Source organism: Ictalurus furcatus, chromosome 23 (genome assembly GCF_023375685.1).
Source record: "Ictalurus furcatus strain D&B chromosome 23, Billie_1.0, whole genome shotgun sequence".
Classification (NCBI taxonomy): Eukaryota; Metazoa; Chordata; class Actinopteri; order Siluriformes; family Ictaluridae; genus Ictalurus; species Ictalurus furcatus.
Window position 1 is genome coordinate 8,352,176 of NC_071277.1, and position 21,197 is coordinate 8,373,372.

At 40.5% G+C, this 21,197-nt stretch overlaps 2 protein-coding genes across 5 annotated transcripts in view; one reads left to right on the top strand and one right to left on the bottom strand.

Moving 5' to 3' along the window:
* Window positions 1-295: 295 nt before the first annotated feature.
* On the bottom strand, window positions 296-6,425 carry pex2 (peroxisomal biogenesis factor 2). Its single transcript, XM_053611883.1, has 2 exons — window positions 6,359-6,425; window positions 296-2,101 (listed from the first exon to the last, which is right to left on the bottom strand). The coding sequence occupies exons 1-2, from the start codon at window positions 6,360-6,362 to the stop codon at window positions 1,194-1,196; spliced, it is 912 nt and encodes a 303-aa protein (XP_053467858.1). The 5' UTR covers window positions 6,363-6,425; the 3' UTR covers window positions 296-1,193.
* Window positions 5,458-21,197, top strand: part of LOC128599865 (trichohyalin-like) — a 123,809-nt gene continuing 108,069 nt past the window's right edge. For 2 of the 4 annotated variants that reach the window (XM_053611878.1, XM_053611882.1), the window contains exons 1-4: window positions 5,458-7,124; window positions 8,609-8,758; window positions 12,026-12,157; window positions 20,000-20,073. In XM_053611878.1, coding sequence (XP_053467853.1) covers window positions 6,969-7,124; window positions 8,609-8,758; window positions 12,026-12,157; window positions 20,000-20,073 — 512 coding nt within the window. In that variant the 5' untranslated portion in view covers window positions 5,458-6,968. The remainder of the gene's footprint in view (window positions 7,125-8,608; window positions 8,759-12,025; window positions 12,158-19,999; window positions 20,074-21,197) is intronic. The other 2 variants (XM_053611880.1, XM_053611881.1) reach the window with 2 other exon arrangements.

A 21,197-nucleotide genomic window follows, 5' to 3' on the forward strand; every position in this document is an offset into this window, starting at 1 on the left:
CCTGCACTGAAAAGAAAGCGAAATGTCAAAGACATTTGCGATTCATCTTTATGAGTGTTGAATTACAGTAATCCTTTCACGTAGAGGCTGCATAAATGCGCATTAACGTAATGTACACAGCGCCGAGCGTGTTACAGTCGAACCTTTTTATATGTGTTAAAACATAGCAGTGTTCACTGCTGGGGAAAACCTCCTGTAAGAAAAAAAAAAAAAAATATATATATATATAAACTTCTTGTCCCCCCCTCAGGAATTTTTGCAGTTTTGTACAGTATGTAAATGATAGCAGGAGACATTTCAGTGGACGTCTTTTAATCCTGAATGAAAACAAAGGGTGCAGTGTAGTGTTTGGCAACGGCAAATTAGCACAACAAGCTCAAAGCAAGACTTCGACGCCGTCTTTGTCGAGAAACTTTTAGGAGAATCATTTCAAAAAGATGCACAAAACAGACCACGGGCTCCATCACGCCTAGAGTCGTGATTGATTGCCTCTGAAATCAGCAATTAAGGCCATGCGATCAAAACAAGGTGGGAGTTTCCAGCAGGCCTGAGCCCACTTGGGTGCATTTTGCTGGAGGCATGGCTCGTTGGAGAAGGTTAACGCCAGAATAAATAACCGTCTTTGCTGTTATTACTAGGATTAGTGCATAATATGGGTAAAAAAAAAAAAGAAAAAAAAAAAAGGTGCACAGACCTAGTAGGGTTGGTTACAGTTTACTGGTGTCTTAAGAAGGCCAAGGAGATTAGGCTGGGATTTCTGTCAATCCGTACACCCAAAATATCCCCCCCCCGACACACACACACCACACATCCCAACCCATCATGGCCTCTCCTTGATCTTGTGCAAATTTCACACTTCACTGGGGATGCGAACGTGCAGGCGCTCGAGCTGTTTTGATGTTTATTCATTTGCGGCGTCTGTGAACGCGAGAGAGGAAAAGTGGACCTCTGATACTCGAGCCCCCATCAAACTTTAATGAGCTGGAATAAATTAGTGACAGAAATCGTTTTAATTTGAAACTAAGCATCATCGAGTTCGTCTCTCGTCAGCCTTTTCTTGCATATTTCATGCCAACAAAAAGGCACAAGCTGCAGTCTTTCATCAGCCGGTCCCTAGGGATTCGAACAGAAGTTCACATTATGGTTACCGTCGACGACGTGTTGTGAAAAAAATCAAATAAATAAATAAAATATCACATCTGCTGCATTTCCGCCATTTCTATTTGAAACATGACCGGCTGGATGTCGGTGACTTCGGCACCGCATTTGGGACACGTAAAGAACACGTCAGCGGCCGTATGGCTTTTGACGCAGTAGTAGCAGAAGACGTGAACGCACCCGATGGAGTGCGGCATGACGGGCCATTCGGAGCATATCCCGCACTCGGAACGTCGGAGAGACTCCGCTTTCTGGCTCGAACGATCAGGAACGGAGAACAGCGCGGACATACGGGTCTTCAGCTTCCACACATTGATCAGTGGGAGCAGAAAGATGAGGAACTCCGCAAAGCCATGCCAAAGCAGTTCCCGGTTCATGTAGTGGAAGTTGATTTGACGGGCACTCTGATCCCGGACGAACACCGGCCGCACTCCGAGCATCCTCTCCGTCAGAGTGGGAAACGTCCCGCTTTGAAGAAAGAGCATAAAGTTGAGCAGGCTAGCCACTTTAATCGTGCTGCTAATCACAGCTAGAGCCTGTCGTGCTTTCTGGAGGCCCGTATGCGCACCATGGCGGAGGAACAAGCTGTGAGAACGTTCCTTCAACCACTTCTCGCCCACTGTGAGCAAAGCATACCACAGTTTCTGGCGCCTGCTCAAAGTCCTGTATTTCTGTCCAGCGATGAGCGTGTTGTGGTAGCGGATGCTGAGCAGCGTTTGACCCACGGTAGCGCTGTTGGAATACACGGTGAACCTCCAGACAAGGAGCTGCAGCAGAGCTTTGAGCTCTGGCTCCACGCGAGTCAGCAGGCCTGGTTTGAAATGCTGGAAGCACCGAGCAAACTGGGACCAGACGAGCTGTTCCAGGGCATCATCCAGCTCGAAAGCGTCCAGCTGGCTGATCCTCAGGACGCGAGGTGACGAGGTCTCACTTCCGGCTCTGGCTGCAAGCAGAAGAAGCAGATGAGTTCAGGTTATGTGCTTTCTGCATTTCACTTGAAATCGCTTTTTCATATGTTTATTAAAAAAAAAAAAAAGCCCGTCCTGAATTCATCTTAACACTGTCCCCTCTGGAGCTTCAAGCGGAGGACAAAAATCACATCACAGGAGATTATCCCTACAGCGCACGCTTGGCACGGCGGTAAATAGGTGCTGCGTGGAACTGCTTCACTTTGACAGCTTTTCTATTTGATCTAAGAACTTTTTACTGAATATTGGAGTGAGTTTATCTCTTTTTAAAAGCAGCGGAAGCACTTTAAAAACGAGGGCCAGTGCCCAAGGTGGCCACCTCTTCTCTTTGTGTGCATCAATGGATGGGATTAGGACAATCTCAGACATAAACTGGCTTATAGAAATCATGGAAGCGACTAAATCTTAAATAAAAAATAACATAAAAAAAAAAAAGCTTTAAGTGAACTGTTGATAGTCATCTACATATTCATGAGTACAGGTGCTTCTTAAAAAATTTGAATATCATGGAAAAGTTCATTTTTTCCCCCTGTAATTTAATTCAAAAAGTGAAACTTTCATATGTTCTAGATTCATTACACAAAGTGAAATATTTCAAGCCTTTTTCTTTTTGTTTTAATCTTGATGATTACGGCTTACAGATCACGGGGAAAAAAATCCAGTATCTCAAAATATTAGAATAAAGAATTTAAAACACGTGCAGTATATGAAAGTTCCACTTTTTGAATTAAATTATGGGAAAAATTTTATTTTCTGAGAGGCGCCTGTATATAATTTTACACAGACAAAAAAAAAGTCAGGCCTAAATTTTTTTTCATTTAGAGGAATCAAATCGTGAACGGAGTGTATCGTTACACCCTTAATATTTAACATGTATTAATATATGCCTAGGTTTAGCTCTTCATCTTCAGTCCACTCTGGGAACTCAGGAATCCCTGTCATCATCATCATCATCTTTTCAGAGGCTTTTATTGAGCAGTTTACAAGTTATGAATGAATATGTTATGTTTGAGAACATATTATTGACAGCCACCTATCAATAGTAATGTGACTATTGTCAAGGGCCTGTCAATATTAATATAATTATGATTTATAGGATCACGCAGACGTTAGCCAGGGCCAAGTAACATCTCCTACAGGCCCGCTATCAATACGGGGATTACTATTGACCTGTTCGCTCTGACTCAAAAGCGGTTGCCAAATATATAACAACTAGACACTTTTGTCAATGTGCTGCCTATAAAAATTAAGCAGTTGAATTTACAGGGCTTCATCTGGAGCACTGTAGAGAGAGAGAGGGAGAGGAAAAAAAATCCATGTATTCTTATGTAATCATCAAAATTCCTAATCGATGGATGTGTTTACCTCTACTGTAATCAGAGGACCTGACCTACATACACGAAAGCTGTGATTCATAAATACACATTGATTACTGGGAAAAAAATATGACTGTAGAGACGGGGGGGGGGGTTTCTCTGTTAAAGTGATGCGAATGTAAATACGAACACAAATTAGATTGAAATAATTCTGCAAAAACTGCAATCAGCCTCCTTTTTAAAAAGGCATTTTTCTTTTTTTTCCCCTTCTTCTAATATGTTTATTAGAAAAGAACGCACGTAATTTAGCATTTATGCAGAATTGACTCGGCTCTGACAAACAAATTGGATACAAAGAAATGCTGAATTTTAAGCAAACGCAGGCTTCAGGCGACAAAATGGATGAGTAGCACATCTATTAGGTTACAGCTGCCAAGTCAAGGCCCCGACAACTGGCGTTAAATGACAAACGACTGGCACCGGCGCGACTCATCCCCAGGCAGCGACTTGCAATTCTGAAACTGATAAGAAAGCTAACAGCATGACCTCGGGCCTTGAGCGTCACAATGCTGCAGGTTTCCTGCAGTTTACAATATGCAGTCTTGTTTCCGCAACCTTTTGAAACATATCTTTGGCTATAAACATACACACCCTGGATACCCACCCCCACCCCCACCCCCGAGGTAAAAAGGTCATTTACCGGAAAGCTTCTTACTAACTAATGCTGCCTTCACACTTGGCGTCTTATCCTGAAAAAATCATTGCGTGACTCAGCTTCTGTCTCTTTTCTTAGTCATAGCTAATATCACCTAACAATTTCAAAACATTAATCGACCATTTAAAAGAAAAAAAAACAAAGCTAGTGGTGAATGAACAGCCCTATTGCTAATTAACTAATTATTGTGCTCTAGATTAGCTTTATTATTCTCATTAATGCTAATAAAATAAACATTGCTGTAACTCTGGTGATAAGGAGGTTGTTCGTCTTCGCCGTCGCGTAAGAGAAGGAAAATCGAGAGAATCCAAGCTGCTCGTGCGAGACATCACATCACGTACTGGTGAACGTCCCTGGTGTAACGTACACACACTTATTTTTAGTCATGCTGCAAAGTTGGAATATTGGGAATGAACGAATGTCGTGAATCTCTTCATATTCACTCACTGGCACTTTGTCCTTCATGTTTGTTTTTCTGTTTTGGCCTCCAACTTGTGTCCTGATTGGATAGCAGATAAAAAAAGGGAGTCACTAGAGCACTTTTCAGAAAAGTTTACTTTTTTTTTTTTGTACTTTGAAGATCCATTGTGACTCAAACCTCCCCCTTATTTTTTGTTTTAAAAAATAAGTAAAATAAATAAATAAATAAACCTTTCATATAAAACTTTCTTTAGTGATATGACTTTACGACATGAATTTACCTAAGGACATGAAATACGCGCGGGCGTATCACACCTTTCAGTTTGTACGTGTGCTGTTAATCAGCACGATCGTGCCTTTTAATCTGCAATGCGCTCATTTTATTTCAGCTCAGGGTTCTGCATTCATGATGACTCCCACAGCAGCATATCAATTCCATAATGATAAATAGGTCAATTTGAAACTTTTTAGCTGATGTCATCTTTGGTTGGTAAATTACTCCCCGTGTGTCCATACTAATTGTGCCATCATAAAATATGAATGTGTACAAATGTACCGTGGGGGTCCGAGGAGATGCGTCATGCTTTATCAAAGCGGCCCTATTTCCCTAATTCCTAATTGTGCGAGCTCACGCACAAGCAAAAGTTAATGTTTGAGAAACAGCCTTTAAAGTGAGTCTGACACAAAGATATGAGCTTTGCTTAATCTAGTTTGCGCAGAACATCAATTATTTAAGGGAATTAATTGATTTTGTGAGTATGAAGGTGGAAGATGCAAAGCCTTGGCAAGTAATAAGTACAGAAGTTTGCAGGAAAACAACTTAAAATCTCATGAAACATTTAAAGGCTGAGGCAGCAAGAATGACTGGAAAGGACAGTTAATAAATGAGAAAACGGCAAGGCCGTGATTTTACGGAGGAAAGACTCCGTACGCTCAGCTGATGCGAACAAAAAGATGGGAGTTTTATAATGCTGAATAAGTATTGGCTGATTATTTATATAAAACAATGCAGGATGAAAAATAATTAACAATGAATGAAAAGAGTGGGATTGCTGCATTCGTAAAAGTAAATAATTAATATTTAGCTAATTAATTTATCACTTGTATACCAATTTGTATTTATATACTAGTTGTTTATATTAATTATAATTTATTACTAATATAACAACTTTGATAGAGGGTGGTTGTGATATTTATTTCTAACAAACAAACAAACATAAATAACCAGGACCTATATGATTAATGAACTCTGTGGGTCTCCAGACTCCATTTTGACACACGCAAGCCATAATTTCCTAAAGTAACTAAACACAACAAATTTAGCTCCCAATCTGTGAAAAATACAAAGTAAATTTGATGGAGAAAGTGAAAGTCACTAATTATTTTGAGTTTATTTTGGGCTTTATTGAGCTGAGCTCTAACGACCAGCTATTCTGATTTAATTGAAATTTATAAGCCTGCAGAGCCTGGGTACTGTTTTGTTATAATCACACCGAGAATTAGGAAACAAGTTGCTTAAATAATTAAAAAGGTAAGAGCAAAGCAGTGTAAATCCGTTAACTTCACTGGATCATAGTGTTTAAACTGATAATAACTGGATCGGGAAGAGCTACAGGTAATGTTTACCTGAATACCATCAGATTAAAAATACAAACATTTAAGGTTGTAACTTTTAAGGAAAAAAAACCGCACTCTTTAACATAATTACGTCAGCGATTATACATTAAATATGCAAGACATGGTGTTAGGTCTGTATTAAAAGATTATTTAAACATATTTACCCATTTTGAGCTCACGAACTAAAATCGACACGTTGAAATAATTGTCGTTCCTCCATTTCCGGGTTGCTTTCTCACAAACCCCGCCTTGAATCTAATGCACCAATCGTAGAGCGCGTTCCATCACGTCATCGTCTTTACGCGGCCAATCGCGTGTCGCGCCTGAGTCGGCGAGGCAAACACGATTTTACAATACACTACAAAGAGCAGCTGTGCGGTGAAGGCGGAGCTGATTTCTCAACCGAACGCCCACTCAGAGCTGTTAGAGTAGGTTGTCACGTTCTATCCAATCAGCGAGAGGTTCCTTTGGTGCATAATGCAAGCTACACCAATCGTATTTGATCAGAGGCGGGACTTGCTTCTACGAGACCTAGAAGGACGCCGTTGACTAGCCAACGATAAATATTGACGTTACAGAGAACAAACAGCAAAAACAGAGGCACGGAAACGTTAGAACTTTGTAAAGATGTTTAAATTGAGGTCTTTTTATTTTTTACAATTAGTTTTATAAATGATGAATGAAACTCTGATACTAAGTTAGTTCGTTTTCATTTAGAAGTTGCAATAAGGATGACAAGAGCTTAATTTTAGACTATTCTAAGTATTAATAAAGATGGACAAAAACAATGGTTCGGTTTTGGAGATAAAACGCAGTTGTCTCGTCACTAAATCAGTGAAATGTTTGCTGAATGAGTTCCAGTGTGTGTACGGAGAGAAGCTCAGACGCCTCGAGTGTGAAATTAAAGGCTCCCAAGAGGAGATTTTGCAGGTAGGTTGAATATCAGAAATCAAACAACTTCCTTTTGTATTTTGTGTTTCGATTGTCCTTTGGATACGAAAGCAGATAAATAAACATTTATAATCTAATACACCCATGTAAAAATCCCGTACTTTAAAAAGAACAGCAAAACTCAAATGATTCAGTGATTCGACTCTTTCAGTTTAGCACGCTAAAGTGATTCGAACGATTCTTTTCAGACTGATTCACTCAAATTGAATCGTTCATTATAATATGAATATTTAATATTTCTTATAAAACGCAACAGTGCTCAGGATTATTATAAAAAAATAAGGATGATCTAAACGTTTATATATATATATATATATATATATATATATATATATATATATATATATATATATATATATAGATTAAATCTTCACTTTTTCCTGTGCATGTTTTGATGAGTTAGATGTGTGTAAGAAGAGTCGAGTTTATTCAGGAGGTTTTCTGCCTAAGACCAAAGTTTTTTGGATGGCCAAATCAAGAAGAAGCACATCGATGCTTACAGTGGATATTAAAAGTCTACACACCCTTGTTAAAATGGCAGGTTTTTTATGCTGTAAAAAAAATTAAACCATAAATCATATCAGAACTTTTTTCCATCCTCAATGTGAAATTACAACATATAAAAATGATCAACGTATAAAACAATGAAATATTTTAGGCAAAAATAAAGAATACAATTATAATAATCTGGTTGCGCAAGTGTGCGCACACTTTTTTTTCTTTCTTTTTTTTTAATAATTGGGGGTGTGGCTGTGTTCAGAATGAACCAATCATGTTCAATCTTCAATTTTGCCTAGAATTTCCAGAAATGTATTCTTGGCATTTTCGCCACCGATTTCTTGAGGAATTTCCCTGAGATGGTTTTTAAACTGTATTAAAGGAGTTCACACGTACGCTGGAAGCTAATCGGCTGCTTTTCAGGAATATTTCGCTCCAAGTGGTTGGTTTAAAACAATATTTTTTTTGTAAATAAAACGTTAGTTTTCTAATGAAAAGAAATGAATACGTCAGCACGATTATAGTTTTGTCTATGACACCAATTTCAAACATTTAATCACACACCTTCAGATCAAAAGGTTTTTAAGATCATGAGAAATGTTTCAGTTGAGTGTCCACAACCTTTTGACAGGTAGTGTGTGTGTGAATATGAGGAAACGCGCTTTTCACGGATATATGATGGATATAGGACAAAAAGAGTGCATTAAATGTATTTTTGTCGAGTTTTGACATCTTTATGTGAGGTGAAGAAAATCAATCTAGTCAACTGCTACTAATCCAATGTATGTTCTTTTTTAAGGAAAAAAAAAGTAATTTTTTTATAAGGACCTTTTAGTTAATGTCACGACCATGCTTTTACTTTCAAATGTAAAAGTGATCTTAGCCTTGAACTTGACGTCTCAGTTGTTGGCATAAATGAATCTTCGTATGCAGGAACTCGGTTACGTCTGTCTTTCTTTTTGTAGATGAAGATCCGGATCCTGTACTGTTATGTAAATGACCTGAGCGACCAGAATCGAATCTTGGTCCACACAGTGGAAGAGCTGGAGAAAGAAGCGAACGAGAAGGTCGCCGATTTGAAAGCGAAACTTCATACTGCAGCAGAAGGCATTAACGTGAGACACGTGTGTGTGTGTGTGTGTGTGTGTGTGTGTGTGTGAGTGAGAGAGCGTGTGGCGTCGGATCGCAGCTCTTTGTGTGGATGAAAATCGTGCCCGGCTCTGACACATGCAGGCTACAGGAATGGAAAGCAATGCATTAAAATAAATAAATAAATAAGGCTCTAAAGATTACATCCATATGTTAAGTGTTCATGCGCATCGGAATAAATGGACATATGGCCTTCTAGATAGATTTAATCATACAGAGTGCTCGAGCACACTAATGATTTTTTTTTCTTTTTTTTTAATACACAAGTGTACGGACACTTTAACACGTCCCTTCTTCCTTCACCTTTTGTGTTTGGTTTACAAGGTTTAAAAAAATCTGTTACTATACAAGTATTTATTAAAGGAACAGTCTGTAAGCTATGTTCCCCTCACCTTACATCGCTGCAATCAAAAGCTCCAATTAATATGACGTAAATAGTTATTTCTCTGCTTTTACACGTCTCTTAAACCCAAGCTCCTTCAGATTCCAGTAGTCAGAACTTAATAAAGATCTGTATTTTCACCTCATGGAGATGTAGATTTGGTGAGTCACATGCTCTGTTTTCATAGTTGCGTAAAAAGGTTCAATAAAGGTACACGTTGAATTCTCATCTCTAGGTGATCAACGCTCGTGTATATATAACCTTTAGCAGAAAAAAAAAAGGTTTTCATACACAGTTTTCAGCTTAACTAGTGTCCGATGTCCGTTTCGTTAGTTTTGCACCGGCGCTACAAGCAAGCGATCGCTCACCCAACATCATTAAAAAAAATAAATAATATTTATTTAATATATAGGTTTAAAATCAGTGTTATTCGCATTTAGAAGGTGTATGCATTCATACCGTAATGTATAATCTCTAATGTAATAATCTCTACCACAATACGGATCAACGATTTTGATGACATCGTTCTAAACTTCTTCTCATCAGATTTTCTGTCCAATCAAATGCTCTCTAGAATCTGAAGTGTCCCGCCCACAACATATAGTTCAAATGGTACTAACTGTCGAGTACGGCTTAGCCCGGGTTGTGAGGTAAGCTAAATGCTATTGGCTATTTAAAAGGGGGAGGAGCCACTTGATATGTCCCACCCTGACTTCCTGTTTCAGTGGAAATTACGTCAACACATCGAATAGCGCTGTGTGTTTCGAGACACTTCACACTGACTGTATTAAGTTGTCGTGGCCGGCTGTTTTTTTTTTTCTCCTTTCAATAAGCACACTTCCTGTTTTGAGTTACTAAATAGAGACATGGAGCTTTAAAAAATAATCTTATTTATATATTTATTGAATTATTTGTTTGTTTATGTTTTACTATCACATGAGAGCTACCGTCCCTGGAAGCTGAAGGCTAACACATGCTTGCTCTGGGACACATGAAGAACGTGCTATCTGCCACGTGAGGAACATGCTGTCTGCCCTCTTCCACATACATGAGCTCACAAACACCCATGATCGGCTACTGTCGCTGTGACTAGGACTTTAAACATCAATCTAAAATTTCTTTATAATGGAACACAAAGCATATATTTAAAGGAAACTTAAATCTATAATTCTTCACTCCCCCCTCCCCCCCATTTTTTTAAGCTACGGCTTTGAAACCTGATTAAAAAAAAAAAAAACCGAAGCGTGTAAAATGTGTTTTGAGAAATAAATGAAGGCTTGTCCCACGACTTTCAGTTCCATATTGAGGTATATGGTAATATTATAACAGTATAAACTCCTCGTCTGAGGTCAAATCATTTTATTTTATTAAGCGCTACATGGTGAATTTACGGTCACGTTGTGTCCTAAACCACATCACGGACTTCTGATAGTTAACTCCATTACCGAAACACGTTTGATGATTATTAATAATATGATATTTAGAGCGATGTTCGTATGTGCAGCGCTTTTTACAGAAACTAATCCACATCCATGGATTGTAAGATGATAAAGAACACTGTGTTATTGTGTTCCTGTGAGTTTGTTAGCTAAACGACTCCGTATCAGTACGAGTATGAATGGACGTATTGTGGATGTTCCTGTTGCTCGATGGTTTTCTGTTAATCAGTGGAATTAGATTGGAGTAAGAACTGCTGCTCTTCTGTCCCACAAGCACATTAGCCAGTTGTCCCTTGACTGTAGTAACCGTCGCTGTAATGTACATAATTGCAAATTGAATAGATTCAGAGGCTTAAATGCCGCTAATATGGCTCTCAAAATGTAAAGAAAGGCGTCGCACTCGGTAACACGAGGAGCAGAAGTGCACTGATTGAATGGCGGCAGAACGTTTCAGATTTATTTTGCCAGGTTACGATTTAAAGCAGTGGGTTTTTCACTAGTCTCTGCTGTCATTTTACATTGAAAAAGTACTAAATACAGAATAAAAACACTCTGTGTTGTGCTGTTAGAGGGACGTAATCAACGACGGGGTGGTATTATAAAGGGGAGTTGCTGTTCAAACTTGGACGATGCTAATTTTCCTATAACTAGATGTCCCAATGTGTTTTATTCGTCCTATACACAGCAGTTTGTATGATTTTAAAATAAATAAAAAAACCCGACATCATACTTTTTATCCGTTTATAGTTACGTTTAATGTTAAACGACTGTGTGACAAGTTAGTCCCTTTTCTCACTTACGTTATAGCAGCTATAAACACTCGTTCCCTCAACAGCCCTCTCTCTCTTTCTGCGATTTCGCTTAAAGTTAATAAAAGAGGGGGCGTTTCGGGGCGGGGTCGGGGTCGCAGCTTCTGACGCTACGTGTCTGTCCTGAAGATTAAAAGTTACGGCTTTACCTCTGACTGTTACAAAGCGCTGACACCGGAGACTCCTTCTGTAAACGTTACATAAACAGAAAATTTCACCATATTAACAATTGCACACGTCGATCCTGTGAAGGAGCTGTAACTATACTATAGAAACGATAACCTATTAGAACCTGTGTATTTATATGAACCTGTTAAATTACTCGACGCCTTATGGCCAATCGGGTTTGAGAATCCGACAGCGCTGTGGTATACAGGAAATTAGTCAAAGACGTTGTTGTTGTTCTTCTTCTTCTTCTCGAAGTGAATTTGATAATCGTTAATAACAGCCATGTTGCTGGTGGCCGGATGTTTGATGGAATTGGTGGAACTCCGGATCAAAGCTCGTGTTAGCCTGGTTGGTAAACCAGATTGGATTTACAGTTGTGTGTAAAGGATGAAGCATAGTAGATTTTTTTTTTTTTTTTTAAATTTCGTCTTGCAGGATTTGGACCAGCAGAGGAGGCGCCTGGAGGAAGACAACAAGCGCCTGAGAGCCGAGATTCAGCAGCTGAAGGCTGATGCTCAGACCCTTACACGTGTGATACAAGAGGCTCAGCGTGCACACGGCCTGGACGTGAGTCATACATTTATTTTTTTCCTCATCTCTTTAAAAATAAATAAATAAATAAATAAATCCCCACGCCATCCCTGAAGTCATAGGGCGGCCCCTCATTTATTTTTCAAAGCTCATTTTCTCCCCTTGAGCTCAGGATTTTTAATTCCATCCTCACCTTGACTGGTGGCCTTTGGGCATGAGGGCTCAACGGAGGTGAGGCTTTGATCCACCGAACCGGCGTGGGGCCTCATTTCTAGCCCCGATGCCACTCGCCGGGCTCCACTTGACCTCCGCACTCTGGAGGGATCCTCCAGCCTTTCCTCCCCACCGCCCTCCCTTTTACTCCCTAAAGCCCATTTTCTCCAAAACACCTACAGAATCTCCTTCCAATCAGGATTCGCTCCAGCTCCTCAGCTTTGCCTTTGATCTTTGTAGCTCCACTTCTGCACGCAATCAATGCAGGACAAAGATGGCGTGTTAGCATGCTAGCTCTGAATGCTGGAGAAGCGTGCACCAGTGAGGTGCTAGAAGAACTAATGGCTGTTGGGGTTTTTTCTAACGGTTGTCTGTCTTTCTCAGATGAGAAATTTTGGAATATTTTGGAACGTATGACGGTGTTCTGCTCTGTTCAGCCAAAAATGGATCGTTATTTGGTTTCGTTCTGGTCAACAATGCTGCATTTGATAGCCATCATGTATGATGGAGGTAATGAGAAACGGAGGTGCTGTGACGTGATTTAGGGCGAGTCCAGAGGGACGGGGTTGCAAAATCCAACTTATGTTTTTGCGGAGTTGCAGTCAGACAAAAAACGGATGAGAACTGCTGGAGTAAGGAACTTGATCGGGTAAAAGTAAACGATGGAAATGCATGAGAATGTCACCGGTGAGATAGCCGTCCAATCATAGACCCCGACTAACCATGACGCCGTAACACTCCAAGTGTCCATGACCTCACTTTGTCTTAACTTTTATTTTAAATCCTGCATATGTAGAATAAACCTGTGTATTGTTACACAACAAGGATGTACTGTTTGTTAAAATGCATTTGTGTAGATAAGCTGTTTCTGGATGGAGGATGTGACGTCTACAGTGGCGTCTGGGAGATTTCAATGCCCCGTAGCATCTATAAACGAGACTGGATCGGCGTACGCCGCGTATCCGACTCTAAACTTGCCGAGTGGGATTGGATAGTGATGCGCAACCCGCGGCTCTGAACACGCTCTTTCACACGGTGCTGGTCACGACCAAATTCACTCTGCCACCATGCAATGGTTGATGTGATATCAGCTATATAACAGTCTTTAACGTAGACTATCCTATCCTGTACCATGCTATCGCTCTTCCGACAGAGCGCCCGAACGATATCGGGACGTTGTTCGTGCTTCGTTAAAGCCGGATTCTGTTGTTAAAGTGGTAAACATGGCAGCACAAAGCCAGGTCATGGCAGCTTCTCCAGGAGCATCACGTCTGAGTCAGGACCGATGACCGGCAACGCTGGACGGGGAAAAAGAGATTACACTGGGTCACTCACCCGTGCTTTGCTTGCACTGTCGTGAACTACTTCCCTTCCCCTACTTCATTACCATATTAAGACCGTAACGCAGAGTAGCGCGGCTGTAATTAATGCCGGGTTTGATTTCTGAAATAATGAACTAATTAGGCTAATTAAAATCAATAGAGGCGCCAATACGAGGTTAGGCATGAGCTCCTCGCCGGTCTCTATCAGCGCGCCAGCCCGAATCACCAGCTCAATAGTAAAGGAACCTAGCGCTGATTTACAGCCACTCGATGGTCGTTAGTCAGAATAAATTGCTCGTAGGAGCCAAGAAAGCATTATTCAAGCGCAGGATACTAAGTGCATTGTAAGGTCAGCAATAAGGGCAAACTTACATATGTAGTGGAATGCCCTTGTAAACCCTTGTTAATATATCAGGTCAGAGCGGCGGGGGACAACGTACTGTATCTCCGAATACGCACTTGGAGCTATGGAAAGTAGGCCTAATAAGCAGTAATAGCAGGATATTAGCTGCACTAGAAACTCATTCATGGCCCCATAGCTGTTTTTAGGTGCAGTGAATTACTGAGATCCTTTGATGGTCCATTTATGCCCATATTTGGTATAAGCTAATCTTTAATATATCTTATTTAAATGGATGAATAAAATGATTCTCTTTTATTTTTAATTGTAATGTCCACAAAACAAGTTAGTTTCGGTTCTCACTTATTCTGCTGCAACCATAAACAGTTGTTTCCTCAAGAGCACCCCCCCCTTTTTTTTTATTAAAAAAGACGCAGCTTGTCATGTTGCCAAGAAACCTCAAACGTAAACTCCTCTGTCCTGAAGATGTCGGAAAACTAAAAGTTACAGCTTTACCTGACACCTGAAACTAGAGACTCCTTCAATATTGTTGTTTTTCTGGGGCAGAATGATTGTACAACATGCATCTTTGTTTTAAAAAAAAATAATTTGGTGCACAAGTTTTAATTTATCTGGGGTTTTCTGTAGGACGAAATTATACACACAGGGTCAAAAATGTACATACAGCACACCTAATATTTAGTTGAATGTCCCTTAGCAAGTTTCCCCTCGAGCAGATGCTTTTAGTAGCCATCCAGCAGCTTCTGGCAGAATTCTGAGTGGACAGTTGACCACTCTTCTTAGCAGAATTGGTAAAGTTTGGTTACATTTGTTGGTTTCTTGGCCCTGACTCGACCTTTAAGGACAGCGCACAAATTTTCGATAGGGTTGAGATCAGGACTTTGGGAAGGCCATTCCAAAAGCTTAATGTTCACCTGCTCGATTCATTCCACAACCAGCTGTGAGGTGTGTTTGGGGTCATTGTCCTGTTGGAACACCCAATTGTGTCCAAGTTTCAACTGTCTGGCTGATGGTTTGAGATTATGCTGAATAAGTCAAAGGTAGACCTCCTTCGTTATTCCATCCACAATTCCGAAACAGCCTCAGAGCATAATGCTACCACCACCATGCTTAACAGTCGGTCATTGTGGCCAAAAAACTCAATCTTTGTCTCCTTTGACCATAAAACTTTCCTCCAGAAGACATTTTCTTTGTTCATATGGTCAGCCGCAAACTTTACACGGGCTTGAAGGTGTCGATTTTGGAGCAGGGGATTCTTTCTTGGACGGCAGCCTCTCAGTCCATGGCGACGTAAAACTCGCTTGATTGTAGACTGTGACGCTGATGTTCCAGTTCATGGCAGGCCTGTGCGTTGGTGGTTCCTGGGTTTTTCCTGACAATCCAAACCACTTTCCTCTCAGCTGAGCGTGACATTTTGGGTCTTCTTCTAGACCTTGGCAAAGTGGCTACACTTTCCAATAATTTGTACTTGCACACAACTGTTAGAACTGATGATCTTGGAATCTGCAATTGTATGCGTATGTGATATATATTTATATATAAGTAGTTAATATTTTTTATAATTCCGTTAATGTGGAGCGTCCGCTGTACAAGTCCTCGTTTGAGCTGTTGCTATAGAAACGTCAGCGTGTTGGATAGAACAAGCGCGTTATTATAAACCTGTGATTTGCAGCCGCACTACTTTTAGAGCTGCCGATGTAGGAAATTAATCAACTCTTTCCGACTGACAGAATTCAACAGCTCTGTGGTATTACAGAGCGTTATTATGAGGCCACCTCTGAGCTCGGTTCTTGTAGTAATCTGACGTGTCAGTCAGCCTTGACACGCCATTTTCAGCCAGACGCCAGACTTTTTCCTGTCGGCTGTCGCTTTGGCCGGTGGCCTGAGCTCTGACGCCTTTTTCCCGCTCCTCGTTATATTCCCTCTCCCCATTTCAACCATATTAATGTTCAAAATGGCCCTCAAAAGTAATTTGCGTGATGCAACATCCATGTATGGCCCTGTTATATATTAGCACACCCATACCGAGCCGCGTCGGGTTTTTCTCTCCGTACGGCAGTTGACCATTACTTTAATAGTATTTTTTTTTTTCTCCTCTCCCTCCTCTTCAGCTTTAATGATTGAGTACTGTTTGTGTGAGCTTTTGCCATTCCTTTAACAAATTAGTTTACTGTGGTCATAACCTTCAAAAAGCTCATTAGCATAAATTGCATGGCCTTTCATAGAGCCCGAGAGCCGCATTGACGGATCACGGGTGGGACCTCACCGCGGACACTGCTAGGAAATTAAAACCTCAATTTCCTGTACATTTATTAATCAGCTAATGTTTTTTTATTTGTGGTATTAATTTTCGCCCAATTTTTGGAAGGAGCCAAACGCACAGATTTGTGAAGCTTTTTACAGGCCTGCGGATGTCGTAACCTTCCAGGTAACAGGAATATGCGCTTATTAAATTGCCTCTGCGGTGTTTCTTCCTTGACTTTTCTTTTTTGGAGACATGACGGCTGCTCCGTGTAGAAGCATATGTTTAAATACTCATGATTCATTATGAAATATTTAGTTAGCTGAGAAATGTAGGTAAAGGTATAAAATATATATATAAATTTCACCTCCTACATCTTCAGAAGCACTTTCCTCGCACAGTTAATGAAGAAAGTTTGTCCAAAATGTTCTGTTTCTCTGGAAACTTTGTGTAATTTGTACTTCATCCGCCATCATTACTGAAGTACGCTGTAGTTCCACTCTTGCCCTCGACTAAAGAAATTTCTCCTGGTGTTATTTCCGTTGTCCTAAACATAACACAACAATTTAAAAAAATTGGACTCGGTCAGGACCAGTGCCGTGTGAAACAGCGCATTCAGAGCCACGGGTTGCGCATCGCTCTCAAATCCCGCTCACCTAGTTTAGACTCAGATCAGAAGAGCATGCCGGCTCAAAGAGACCGATCCAGACTCTTTTTCAGACGCTACCAAAACTGGGAAAAACCTTCCAGGAGCTGCAGGAGACGTCACATCCTCCATCCAAGAAAGGGCCGGTCATTGAGTATGTCCTTGAGTAAGTCCTAGAGCTATACAGTACGGAGGGATCTGTTTACGGACACGTGCTTCCACGCTGCACACTCAACGAGTTCAGCTCATCCGTCACGTTTTCCAAACGAGCACGTTATCCTTAAAATGTCTCACATGATACACATTTAGTGCAAAGAAGCATTTGTATTGTTTTTTTGTTTGTTTTTTAAAATATATATATTTTCCTCTAGCATAAAGAAGCGATGAAGCTGGAAATGTAACTGTAATTTGTAGCCGGTGTGTATTAATCACAGTGAGGTTTGACGCAGTCTTTGCTATTTTTAGGCTATTTTATTAGCGCAGTTAAACGGAAATAAAGTCCCGATTCTGCCTCGGCTTTAACTACGGACGACTCGAACTTAATAGTCGTGCAACCCCATATACATACGTTTCTATTTTCCCCGCAGCATTCTTGGTGAAAGTGCAGTTTCTCAGTAGATTATCGGCGGGTTAAGTCAAATCATGCCACAGCGACCCTTCAGAAGTGCGTTCTTTTAATGAAATTAAGCTGTTTAACCTAATTCAAAAAGCAAATTACGGAGCTAGTGCTTGTTTTGAGCTGTAGATTCACTGCAGGTTCACAACAGAGTATGGAATTTAATTTCGGTTATTGCTTCTCTAGCGACTGGCTCGATTTATATTTATTTATTTATTTTACCCCCCTCGTTACAGTCTGAACACATAATGGGCGGCGCACGAGCTGCACCGATCAGCCTTCCGTTCAGTCTTTTAAGCAAGTGTTTCACGGCTCGGGCCTCCAGCTTGCTTTTATTGTTCCTCTCTGGCCGGTTAATTCCCCTCGGTGCTTGCTGCTCCGTCTACACTGGCTCACTCCTCTCAACACTAATAGCAATTGTGCACCTTCAGTGAGCAAGCGTTGCTTCAGCTTAGGCATGCTGCTTAATTAGCCTATACACACACACACACACACACACACGCGCGCGCGCGCAAACTACACCTGCTCTAGCTGTAATGCTGCATATTGATCAGCTCATATGAAATTGTGATGAGCGTTCACTTTTTTGATTTGTCTCTTTTCCATTTAAAATACATACAGAACAGCGTCGCTAAGGGAGTAAAGCCGTATCCTTCGTCTTTTATTTATTTATTTATTTTTTCTCCAACGGCATTTGTCGAGACAAAGCAGCCGAGTGTTAAGAGCCATAACAACAAGAGGTCCTTCGTCTCAGAACCATGCATAAAATCTATCAAATAATATACGCCTGCTTAAACGGATGCACCTCCAGTGAGTCAGATCTTGCGTTGCCACATATGGGGTGTGTGTGTGTGTGTGGCTGCTAAACGTTTTGGAGGAACCGGCGCAGACTGACAAAGAGCTCCTCTCTGCTCGGGCAGGTCATGGAGGAAAAAAAAATAGACCTGATGATGGCACAGGGACTTGACCTGCGAGTAATTAACATCCACATTGATTTCCCTTTTTTCCCCCCAGAGTGACCTCTGTCACTGCACCTTCCTAACACACACTCACATGCCCATATTTCAAGTCCACACACGCGCGCACACACACAGAGCCCCATATTTCACTCCAGCTCCCCCAATATTTCAGCAACACAGCCAGCCTCAAATCCCCAACTCTCCAAAGACAACACCAGGCGAGGCAGCGGAAGACTAATTAGATGTAGACGTACGGCGCTGACCATGTGAGCCGTCTGTATGTTTTATTCACTGAATTTATTTATACAGTGAAGTCTCTTCCATCCGTCTTGCCGTGTTTGGTCAGCGACTTTATTATCCTGACAGAAAGTCTTCATGTTGTCACGTGCCTGGGTTTTGTGCCTCTATACCCGGTCTGTTCCTAGACACGTGAGCTGCGGTATGGCCGGGCGATACGGCGAAAATATATCACGATACCTCAAGATGTCTTAACGAAAGCCGATATTTTTCTCAATACCAAGCGCTGCTGAATGCTCTCTTCCGTTTGCTTAGAAAGCGTTATTTAATCTTATATAACATACAATTGATATTAACGCGCTTGTTCTAATGCGTTATCGTCGCTATAGTAACAATTCATTCACATTAGTGGCGGAGGTAAAGCTGTAACTTTAAGATATCTTCAGGACCGAGGAGTTTACACTTTGTAGAAAAATACATGCTGCCTTTGTTTTTTTATTTTATCTTTTTTATTAACTTCAAGAGAGGTTGTGCAACATTTACTGTAACTATAAACGGATAAAAAGTACGACGTGTCTTTCTTTAATAAGTTGAAACCTGGCCATGGTGTAAGAGAAATAAAAAGCAGTGTATGTGCTTACTGGAAAATAATAAACACTAATGTGTTCGCAGTAACAGTAAATAAATATCGATATCATGCTGTTACCTAACCCTAAACAACAGCATTTATACTTGCTATTTGTTAATGTATTTTTAAAAAATTCACACGCATAAATGTCATTCCACTGATTTGTTCATAATCATTCAGAATAACAGTCCCTTTTGCACTTTGAACATCAGAATTTCACGTAAAATGTTATATATTTTAAAATAAATAAATAAGCAAATCTCAGCTTTGCGTCGTTATAAATGAGAAAATGAACGTGCCTCTGTGATTTAGATAAAGGGTCGACGAGATCAGCCGGCCGTCTCAAAGGCCTCCATTCATCAGCACAGAACACGGCCGTGTCAGTGTCCGAGTCAAAGTTTTGATTAAAACCCAGTTATGGAAATGAGACATAAGCGAAAGCAATTATCTTAATTATATTTCATCAAATTATCTCTTATTACTTCCATGTCTGCCTGAATTTTTATTTTTATCCCCCCTTAGGTCTGCTTTTTTAAAGAGTGAGTTTAAGTCTGCCGATCACTGGCATTCTCGTGTCACTGGGAACATACAGTAAAGTGTGTGTGTGTGTGTGTGTGTGTGTGTGTGTGTGTGTGTGTGTGATGGTTATTACAGGTCACAGGGCTCACATTAAAGACACAGACACTGGAGAGCATCACAGACCAATCAGCTCACAGCAGTCAGATATCGTAAGTAATGAACGTTACCTATTGTTTCAGTTTGTATGGATGCTAGAAAGTCTTGCGTAAGGAATAAAACACTACTCGTTGCGCTGCTGTTGGAAAATAATCAACGACTGAGTTACATTACCGTGGCAACAGCACATCCTGACACGTTTTTTTCCCCCCTCTTATTCCACAACAGCGTACCAGGAATTACATTTATTTATTTAGTTAGTTAGTTAGTTAGTTAGTTGTTAAATTAACGAAAGAACAGCATCATACTTTTCATCCGTTTGTTGTCACGGAGAACAAGTTCCTGTTCTTACTTGCGTTATAGCAGCTATAAAGACTCGTTCCCTCACCAGTCTCTCTCTTTCGTGAAGTTAATTAGACGAAAAAAAAATCACAGCTTGTCACGTTACCGAGAAATCGCAAAGAAGCATAAACTCGTCTGTCCTGAAGATGTCGGGAAACGTAACGTTTAAAGTCAGAGCTTTTACCTCAGAGCTTTACAAAATGCTGACACTGGAGACTCCTTCCATCTCCTTTCAAGAAAAACTGTCCATAGTTAATGTTACACACGTATTAAAAAAAAATTCTGTTCATTAGAAACTGAAGCTGTTATAGAAGATTATACCTTCCGACCAATCAGAAGTCAGTAAAGCTTGTAGTTTAAGGCTACAACGGACACCATTTTGTGAAATAATCCGTCCATACAGGATTTTGTGGAGTTCTTTCACAGTGATGTTTGTCGGTGAACAAGACCTTTTAGCTGTGCTCATGTTCGATGCATGTGAATCGAAGAGGGTTTTGGCTGACTTCACGTTGTGATGATGTCACATGACGCGTCTCAGCCCAAATCTGCGGTAAATTTGAAAAATTGCAAGCTCCTCCGAATATTGCGGAGTTTGCTGGATTTTGCGTTCATTTCTGCTGAAATCCTGGAGAGACTGAAATACTCGTGTGTGTGTGTGGGGGAATAATGCAACACCAACATGGTGTTAGTCTATTTAAATAATAAAATAAGAGTTTTGAGTAGTACTGAAAAAGTTTTAAATGCATTGTGCAACACCATAGTAACAGGAACAGCGTTACTCGTCAAGCAACTCCACGCAAACTCGAGCACTGGATTGGAAAGATGAAAAAGAAAA